The sequence below is a fragment of the Meleagris gallopavo genome, chromosome 12, assembly GCF_000146605.3.
Source record: "Meleagris gallopavo isolate NT-WF06-2002-E0010 breed Aviagen turkey brand Nicholas breeding stock chromosome 12, Turkey_5.1, whole genome shotgun sequence".
Taxonomy (NCBI): domain Eukaryota; kingdom Metazoa; phylum Chordata; class Aves; order Galliformes; family Phasianidae; genus Meleagris; species Meleagris gallopavo.
Genome location: NC_015022.2, coordinates 10,531,638 through 10,541,779, shown reverse-complemented (window position 1 = coordinate 10,541,779; position 10,142 = coordinate 10,531,638). Strand labels below are relative to the sequence as shown.

At 39.8% G+C, this 10,142-nt stretch overlaps 1 protein-coding gene across 2 annotated transcripts in view; it reads left to right on the top strand.

Annotated features, from left to right (window-relative positions):
* BNC1 (basonuclin 1) overlaps window positions 1–10,142 on the top strand; it is a 69,724-nt gene that overhangs the window by 49,940 nt on the left and 9,642 nt on the right. Inside the window, exon 1 of one of the 2 annotated variants that reach the window (XM_003209520.4) lies at window positions 1,186–1,417. The exons of the other annotated variant lie outside the window; for it this stretch is intronic. Within the exon in view, the coding sequence (XP_003209568.1) occupies window positions 1,409–1,417 (9 nt within the window). The 5' untranslated portion in view covers window positions 1,186–1,408. Of the gene's footprint in view, window positions 1–1,185; window positions 1,418–10,142 lie in introns of those variants that run through there. 2 annotated transcript variants of the gene reach the window in all.

Genomic DNA, 10,142 nt, shown 5'->3' with positions numbered 1-10,142 from the left:
CCCCCCAAGTCTTGTTAGTAAGGTGCAGGATGGAGAAACATAGGGATTCAGGGAAAGCATGGGCTTTGTGTCGTGCTCTGTAGGACCAGATTCTGGGGTCACGTTGGCTTTATATGGCCTCATTCTAGTCACTCTGGTGTCTTTACTTCAGTATTTAATAACATGTAAATTAAGTTATCTCGTTAAGCATTGTGCATATATCTACCAAATAATAAATAGGATTAGAAGACAAATTACCCAACAATTATTCATTACGTTAGCTCTCTTTTCCCTACAGCCCTACAGGATTGCAGGTATTCATCTGATCAGGTACTGTCCTAAAACATGCCTATTGGTATGTTCCTAAAAGGGTTCCTGCTGAGTCCACTGTGACTTATTCATGTGTATTTCTGGGCGTAGCATGGTGAGCTCCTCCCGGGTTAGGAGAGTGCCAAGAAATTATATTTGGGAGGCAAAGGTAGAGGAGCGAGAAGGGTAGAAGTGTTTTCATCAGTTTTGTTTTGTTTTTTTTTAAATTAGGTGAGGGATGACTATGACAAAAATCCTGTTCTAACCCATGAATGCAACCCAACACCTGAATAACTGAAAACAGATTTTGGCCCAATTACTGGAAAGTAATTCTCCTGTCTTTATGGCCTGCGTTTCTGTTAATAGGAAGCTTCAACTTCATAAAAAGAAATAAAATTCTCAAAAGTAAGTTGATAGGGGGGAAATGTTTTAACAAACAAACAAAAAAAATGCACACCCCACTCAATGAACCCTTCAGATCTGTAAATGCTTAAAAGAAGGAAAAAATAATCAGCCACAGCAATTTGCAAAACAACCCTCTAATACTGGAAGTATTTTTAATTGTGAGCACCTCGTAGCTTATTTGCAGATAGTTGTGCACTCCTGGAGAGGGGAAAAAAAAAAATTGTAATAGGCCTTAGGTCAGCTGCATTGATTTAATGCATTACTTAGGCTGCCAGAGCAGAGGTAGAATCTCCTCGCACTGCATTAGGAGTGCCTCAAGCCTCCGTGACTCCTTTTGATCAAATCTCTGTGAAAGATGAGTGTCATGCCCTCTCCGAGCCAGCTGTGAGGGGACTGCCCTGCGACTGGAGGAGCACGCGGAGCGCGGCACCGCGGGGCAGCGAGGTGAGAGCCGGCTGCAGAGGTGAGAGGCAGACACAACTTCGTACTGTAGGTCTGGAGAACACCAAGGGGGAGGATCCTATTTCACTCCCCTGTGCACAGCCCGAGCATACATCAGACCTTGAGGTGCTCAGAGTCAGACAAGAGTAAAGAGGCGTGTGATGGTTCTGCCTTAGTACTTGTACAGACAGGAGTGTTTCCAGTACTTCTTTGTACAACTCACTGAGGGAATGGGAAACTGTTTTATAGCTCTGGAAACATAAGCACAGTAAGAATGTCTGAGGTAAGGAAAGTTCTTTGCAGTTATATATGAATGTGTGTTTTTACTGTGCAACTTTTACTTGTGGTTATGCACTGTGGAGATATAAAAATTCTTGCGATGGTGTTGTTTTGGGTAATGAACAATGGAGGTGAAAGCTGTAGTGAGCTGCACTCTGCATTTCTTTAATTACTAAGAGATATCGTGGAAGTAGAAAAATACATTTAAAAATTCTGTTTTTCTTTCTGCTGTACTCTGTAAACAACTGTATGACTTTTCTATCCTACAGTAAGTAATGCTGAATTGCAGGCTGCTTATAATGAGCAGAGCCATCACTTGTGTAATTGTTTTCCAATTGAAGTAGTAGCATGTAAATCATAAATACTTGACGATGTTTAATTGTACAAGTCCTCAATATACATTAATAGCAGTAAAATCTGTGATTTGTGGCTCAGATGTGTTCTGACTCAAGTGCTTTAAGCAGATACATTATCATTATTATGACGTATAAATGCACTGGAGAGCAGGCAAGAATATAATTTCATAAGAAGTTCTTTAGAAATTACCACTAAAGTGGAACCTAATGTATGCCCTTTGTATACAATTTATTGCTGACTATTTAGCATCCAGAAAATAAGGCCGGTAAATCTGCTCTTAGGATCAGCCTGTTTGTATTCAGGGGGAGCCAGAAGGGGGGAGAAAGGGAGAGTGTATGAGTGTGTGTATGTGTATATGAGGGTGTCTTCTGTTACGTTGTTTTCTTTTTCATACATATTGAGCTCATTCAGAGGTTAAATGCATCAGAATAAAGGATGCTTATTTAATTTATTTTTAATTTTTTTCCATCGTGTAAAAAAATAAAGATGGTTTAATTGTCATCTCGTACATAATGAGGTTTTGTTAGATGTGTTTAAGGTACAGCATTTTATTTTCTGGTTTATTAATTGCCCGAATACTTCAAGTCCTCCGTGTAATCTTTGGTTTAAAAATGAGGAGAGGGCAGATCGCTAACCCAAGGGAAGGCTGCTGATACATACAGACTGTGGTTTGTCCTTCTGTAAAATCCTGAGCATAAAAGTGGCCCTATTCTTTTCTTTTTTTCCCTTTTTCTTTTCTTTTTCTTTTTAACATATATCTATATTTGTTTTTTGAATAATCTGGAGAACCAGGCACCTTTGAGATTTTGTGGAAGTGGGATAGAGCGAATGAAATGAACTAGTTTTGTTTCAATTCAAATCATTACTATAAGGGCACTCAGCAATCAATTTTCACATCCGATCGGAAGCTGGACTTCGGCGTGCTCGTTTAGTTGAGATTGTTGTTCGAGCAATTTATGTATAAATTTCTGTAATTCACATAACTACTTGGCTTCTTGAACCTCGCGAGCTGATTGTTTGTCTTATCTTTGGTGAGCTAACTCTGAGCTATGTTGCAAAAACCTCGAGGCATGTTGTGTTTCTTCGTGTTCCTGCAGTCTGCAAGTGAAGTCAGCTTCATTAGTTTCATGATGGCACATCAGTGCATGGCTGGTGTTGCTGCTTCCTCCAAGCTACTCCCGGAGCATGATCTGGGCTGCCTCGGTTTGGATAAGCTTGTAAGGATTTGTCAGCCAGATGTGACAAGATTGTCAAGAGGCAAGTAAAGAAGGAGATCTGATATTAATCAGTGCATAGCTTGGAGCCAAACTTTCTCAAATGCAGTGTAGTAACATGTTCTTCTCATTTACTGCTTCTCTTTGTGGCTATAGAACTGCCACTGTCTGAGTTTGACGGTTAAAAGGGATGCCAGCTAATAGTCTTTAATTGTAAGGATATGATTCTAGGTGGGAAAAGATCATAGGTTTCTATTTTTAACCTTCTTTTTGAAAATACAGTTGTGTTTACTGCAGTTTGCTGGAAAATATGTTAGACAAGAGGCTCTGTTTCTCTGCTTTGGTTTTAAAACGCTGAAATTGTGGCTCATTCTCTGCTCGGGGAATGTGAGGTGGGCAGCCTCACTGCAGGTTGTGCCGCAAAGTAGGACTTGCGTTGTTTTTAACTGCTAACAACAGCGTGCGTTGCTTTCCTTTGTTCTGACGATTAGAACAAAATACACTGAAGAATTCCTTTCTCACTTCTTTTACTAAAATTGGAAAAATAATCTGACTTTCAAGGATGCAATATTACATGATACATTCTTGCAATTAACTACATAATAGTAATAAGTTTGGATTTTTATCTTTTTTAATAATCAATATAATTCTGCATTTCTGTTTGAATCGAACTTTAGAGTTTTCAGCAGCTTATTTGGACAAAGTTTATTTTAACAGAGGTGACCAAGCAAAAGGTATCTCATGTTATGGAATATTCTCTTATGTCACATTTACTGTAAGAATTTTGCTTGATTGATTTTAAAAATTGTTCTGCTAAGTCTTTGAACTGCTGAATTGTCTTCGGCCTATTTAGAACCATAAAGAGAATGGTATCTGCAAACATATCCAGACCTGCAGGAGAGCTATGTTGTCATGAACAGGAAAAATTATTCCAAATTTTGGGCCACTTCATGGCTCTCTGTAGCTGAGATCAAATTGTGCCCTCTTAGGCTGCAGCAAGAGTTGGACTTTTTATACCAAATGTCTCAACTTCAGCTTCTTTACTGTTCATGTTAGTGATGAAATACAGTTCCTGCAGTATTGAGCATGACATTCTATTTCCAATCAGCCAAGCTAGTAATTTAGTTCTGCTTTCAGTAATGCGGAGTCCAGAAGTAAATATATTTCTGATAAATAAATTAAGGAACATTTCTGTTCTGCAGGTTACACTTCTTGCTATGCATTCGTGTTCTCAAAGTACCTTTCATGTGTTGTGGCATGGTTAAATATTTTCATACAGATTTGAGCTAAAAGTCAGGTACTGATCCTGAATTCATTATTCTAGCAAAACCCCCACAAAATGCAGGCAAAAAAAGCTGTTGGGTTTGGCCCTTTGGATCATCTCCTGCCCTTCATGGTTTCGGTAGTGCAGTACGTGCCAGCTGTATGCACCGTGCTGCCAGCGGTTCTGTCCCAAGCAGATGCTACAGCTCAAGTTCGAAAAGCTACGTCTCTTTGGGTTCTAGTTACTTTTTGCCAATCAATACCTAAATACATATGTATATATTTATTTGGGCTGAAACTTCAATCATCAAACTCAAAGTAAATTATTTTGAGGGAAGACAATAACTATTCCTCACTCATAATGGGCTGTAGTTCAAATTTGAAGTCAGAAATTGTTTTTTATTACCTATTGAAGCTAATGTCAGTGTCAGAAAGCCATTTTAATTTTTCACACCTGCATTCAGTATGAAGAAATATGAAGTTTTAAATTGTGAAACTACCAATGGAACTGCGCTGTTGTGTAAAATATTGCATAACTGGAGGATTACAGAGAGCACCATGCCTGTGTGTACACACACTGAGTTTAAAATTTATAAAACTCCACAAAATGAAATTGTATTACACCAAATGTGTTGGAGTGCTGTTACTTTTCTTTTATTCTCTAACCTGTCTCTTCTGTCTGCAACACAGAAGGGAAGAAGTTGAGCGTGTGTTACTTTACGGCTCTAAGGCTTGAGCAGCACTGTGACAAGCTGTACACATTGGGATGGTCTTTGAAACGTTAATTCACCCACGTTGCATCTGTACAACATTCTAAACTCTCTAAACAGATAAAGGCGTAGTTTAAAGGGTTTACTTATAGTTCATTTTCACTGATACTCTCAATTTCTCTGATACTCATGCGTATATCTTTGTAATGCTTCTTGTTAACGTGGGGCTCGGTATTAAATATTTCATTAAGTTTCAGTTCCTGGATGGATCTGTAGGTTGAGCATTGAACATGGGTTGCATGGCATGTTGATATGATTAAAATTATGTGCGTGAGTTACTTGCTGGGTTAAATAACACATAGTGTTTTATTATAACAACTTTCACACCACTTCTATTTGGGGATCCATCCTTACCCCTGAAACATATGCAGAACTTCTCATTAATCTGCAGCAATCTGTTGTTCATTTCTGAAATACACTGATATGAATGATTTTTCTGTAAGTTTATCAAAAAGAAAGTTGGGATTCTATTGATAAATACTGTTTAATAGTCAGCAAAATGTAAGGATTTGTGATCTACACGGACTTGGCAGGTGCACCGCAGGAAGCGTAGCACTGTAGTTTATTTCAGAACCAAATGTAAATCACAACTGTAAGATAATGATGGTGTGACATGTTTGGTTCTGCAATTTGTATGTCTCGTTATGTTTTCCTAATTGAACAGCAAAAGAAAAGGAGAGCTAAATGTATTTCCCAGTTTGACCAAACTGTCTTTCAACACACCTGTTGTTAACAAGTGAGATTAATTGCAGTGTAAGCTAATGTATCTACAAGCACCTTGTTCAACAGCAAAATGGAGCACTGCTGTCCAGTGCTTTTTGTTTAAAGAGTAGCAGTTCATGTGCACGCACACATACGTGCATTCTCTTCTTATAATTATTTTGACAGTGCCGTTAATGAGAGGTGCCCTAAGGGGCCCTTTAGGGTAAGTGACATGCATGAGGAGTGATTTTCATCCCGCAAGTTATGCTGTGATTGAAGTTTGGCCTCGCAGTGTGCTCCTTTCTCAGACACGTCTCTGTTCTGCTTACTCACCTCACTGCATTGCCCAGTCTGTCCAGGGCACCTCTCTGTTAGCACTGCAGCTGCTGCTTGGTCAGATCTGCTTCAGGATTTGAAGTCTTCATTTGTTTCAGTCTCTTATCACAGCTATTCGCCCTATGGTTTTTAACAAAGTGGTGATGCACAAGCAAGCAGCCCATAATTCAGTAGCCAGCTAAAACTCTTTTAAATCCACAACCGTGGTTGATTTAACAGAGTGCTGCCATTTCACAAAAGTATCAGCTAATTTCAATGCCATCTCACTGAGCTGTCTCTCTCTGCCCCATCACCTTTTGGCCAGTTCTGAAGATTATTTTTTGTCTATCGTGTCAAGGACAAATTATATGTTTTCAATTCAAGGTGCTAGGCAGTACCTGCAAGAGGGAAGTTTTGTCCCATTCTAGCCAAAAATTGCTTCTTGAGCACCACAAAGAGAGGCAGCAATACAACTTGCTGCAGAACCTGGCTTGCACTCTGCTTCCTTGTATGCTTAGGCTGGGGCTGTTTAAAAGGAGGTCAGGTTTTGGCATCTGACCCCAAATAAACATTATGGATATATACATAAGGATCCTGATAATTAATGGGATGTATTCTGTGGTCTTGTCTAGAAAATATGCTCAAACTTGTGGCCTTTGTGTTCTTTCAGGAGAAAAAATCGTAATGGAATCTCCCCACGGAGAAAGTGTAAGTGGGAGCGCGGTGGTATCAGCACCAGGCAAAACGTTCAGCACAATGGGTGTTAAGTTCGACTCCTGAATCTGTGCTGGGCCTGTGAAACAAAAGCTGTTTGTCCAGGTACTTGGAGGCTCTTGTACCTCCAGAGCCTAGCAGAAGTGCCAGCACATACAGCATCCAGCCTGCTTACTGAGGGGCCATCACCAACTTAGGCGCTCCATTACGAGTGTAACTTCGTGTGCATGGAGCTGGGAGAGGCAAGTTGTGGCCCATCTCTGTCTTTCCCATCTCTACCCTAGTTAGTCTCTTACGCAGGAGACAAGAATTTTGCTAAATTATTTTACTAATAAGCAGTTTGCCAAATGAATCATCTGGGGCTGGCATAGAGTGTGCTTGTTAGTGGAGAAGGTTGGAGCTATTTGGTCAGTGCTGTTTACTCTGTCACATCCACATCAAATTTTTCTCTACTTAATTGAAAGTTCAAAATATGCAAAATATCAGATGCTCTCTGAATGCAGCAAACAGTAAGGGCTGCTTTCTTCTCATGAGAAATGTTTGTTGCTGTTTATTGTGTTTATAAAATAACTCTATTAACAGCACTGTTACTTTGTAAGGAACATTTCTTGTGAGATAAGACTGTGGAAATAGTTTGTGCGGCATTCAGTCTGATACAATCAGACATCCTGTAGGCACCTCTCCCTCATTTTAATAACTTCATAGGTTCATTTATTTTAGTCTCAAATATTTTTAAGCCTGAGTAAAGAGACAGCAGAACTTGCAACAACCAGAAGTACTTGCAGTGGGCATAAATGCGCTGTGAGTGGAAAATCTTCTGTTTCAAAGTGTAAGGCTTTCAAAGATGGGCAGTGAATGAAATAATATCAGTGGTGTGTCGGTTAATCAGTGTGTGATTTACCAGTACAACTTTGTCCTCACCCATAGCTGATGGCCTTAAGCATGTGACAGAATGAAACTGAACACAGAAACGAGCTGAATGTGTGCAAGTTGTGGTGTGGGGCAGGTAGCCCTCAGCTTGTCCTCGCTGTTGGACCTGCGTATGTGCGTTGTCACTGAGCGAACACCTTCCCCATTCCATGTGTATCCTTCCCACTCTGCCTTCTTGCAGAGAAGGAACAAAAGATGCTTATGCTAAGCTCTAACATCAACATCAACATGCGGAACTATTAGGTTTGGGTGTTGGGCTAAGCCTACGATAACTGCTTTATGAATTTACACCACCTAGAGCAGTCCACCAACTTTTGTGATCGTGATGGGACATATAATTTGAACCAATTGCAGGGAGCTCAACAAAGGAGCAGAAACCAAAGTCTGTCATGGAGAGCCATGAGGACTAAACACATACTGCAGAGTAGGCAGGGTGAAGGTTGCAAGTATCTGTGGGACAGGTGAAATGGAAAACTACTGATGTGGAACAGGGAGGCTTGTAAAGTGGACAAAATGTAGATTGAAACCTGCTTTAAATCATGACTGACAGATGGACTTATCTGTACAGTAGATATCCAGGGAAGTGGCTAAAATTGTCTGGCAAAGGAATGGACAGTGGGATAAATTCCTCTGGGAGAATTAGTTGAGGTGGTTGTAAGAGATGCTGCTTGTTGCTAGAAACCCTTCATGATGACATGAAAAGTTCTTAGCGTTACATCCCACGTAAGGAAAGCTGCTCTCACACATTTGTGTTCATGTAATTCTACCTATTTTCTCCAAACTTGCACTTTAAATTGGTAAGAATTTCTAATTCCTGGTTGCAAGAAATGTCTGTAACGCAGCACTGGGGGCACCATTTCATAGTTTGTCTGCAGCGTGCAGCAGTGAAGCTCTACTTCTTTTCATGGGACAGCAGCAATTTGAGGAGAAGCAGTTTCTAAAGCAAGCAATCACTTTTATACAAAGAAAGGGAGAGGTTTCCCTGAGTGACAGGAGCAAGGTAGGGTGCTGACCTGTGCACTGCTGATGCGGAATGGTACCCAGGGGAGCTGGGATTTGCTCTGCCATTCCCTGGTGCCTGAGTGCAGAGCCAGCCTGCATCCCAGTGTGGGCTGGGATCCACGGCTCAGGCCTGACGGCATCTGCAGGATTATTTACTCTATAATTTGTTTCCCATGCTGAAGAGCTGTCAAACTAGATTCCATTGAACATGGAATGAGGTTTGATACAGTTTTCTCTCTGCATCTTTGGGTAATCACAAACACTCCTTTTGCCCTTCTTCTCTTACTGCACAGTTTTCAGCCTGTTGTTAGTACATTGCGATTGCAAGTGACTGTATGTCCCCAAGGGCTTCAAAAATGCATAGATGATCACAGACATATTTTCTGAAATGAAGCCTGATACTATAACAAGAATCAGAATGAACTTGTTCCATTATCTTGTGCTTTTCTTTAGCCATGAAGACTGAGAGTGGGTTGAAAAATGTTTGGTAACTTTTGAAGCATAATCGAAACCACATCAGTATCTGGGGGAAAAAAAGAAAAAAAGTCAGCAATCATGACTTTCAGGCAATGGAGGGTTAAGATTTCTTATTCAGCGATGAGCAGTTAGGTGGTTTTTGGTGGCTGGTTTAATGGTTAATCTCTCTAATTAAGAGTCACCTGCATTAAAAATCCAAGGTTCAGATTCTCACAGCCTTGCTGTTAAAATCACAGAAAATTTGATCAGAATTTCAATGCAGGAAAAAAAAAAAGTAATGTCACTAATAATGGGTTTGGAGGAATCCTTCTGGTAGGGAGAGGGACTGGAAAACAGTAGCAATATCCTTGAGGATAGCAGAAGATTTTTATTTTTATTTCTATTAACATTTATATCTGCTCTATGTTTCTGGAAAAAGAAATGAAATAATAGCCCTGAATGAAAGGGCTGCACAAAAAAACTTTCCGCTTTAATTTCCCTTTACATATCCAATCCTTTAATTATGATTTTGAAGCTTTACAGTGTAGAAAGTTATTCCTTTGTTCTGCAGAGTGAAATTGTGTGTATGTTCCACGTGTTGGGAAAATAAAGCTCGTTAAAAGACTCGATATAATTACAGTACCTTAGACCAGGCATACTAAGGATAGCAGGATTAACATGCAAAAGACAAGCATTTTGATCTCATGGATTTCTGTTATGTTTTCATTCATTAAACTCTGATCTAAGTTGATTTGGGAGGTAATCAAAACGCATCCTTTAGAAGTGCCTTTTTAAGTTGTGCAGTGAGTGAAGATTTGAAGTTGTGACTCATGGATTGTTTCAAAAGTTAATTTTTCCATGTTCTATTCTGTGACTGTGTTATTCAGATGCTGCTGGAAAAGTTTTGGGCAACAGACTCTGGTAACCACAAATGATGGGAAATGCTACCAATACCAACTTGAAAATGACATTTTTTCTCTGAGATTCTTATAAGTAATTTTTTTTT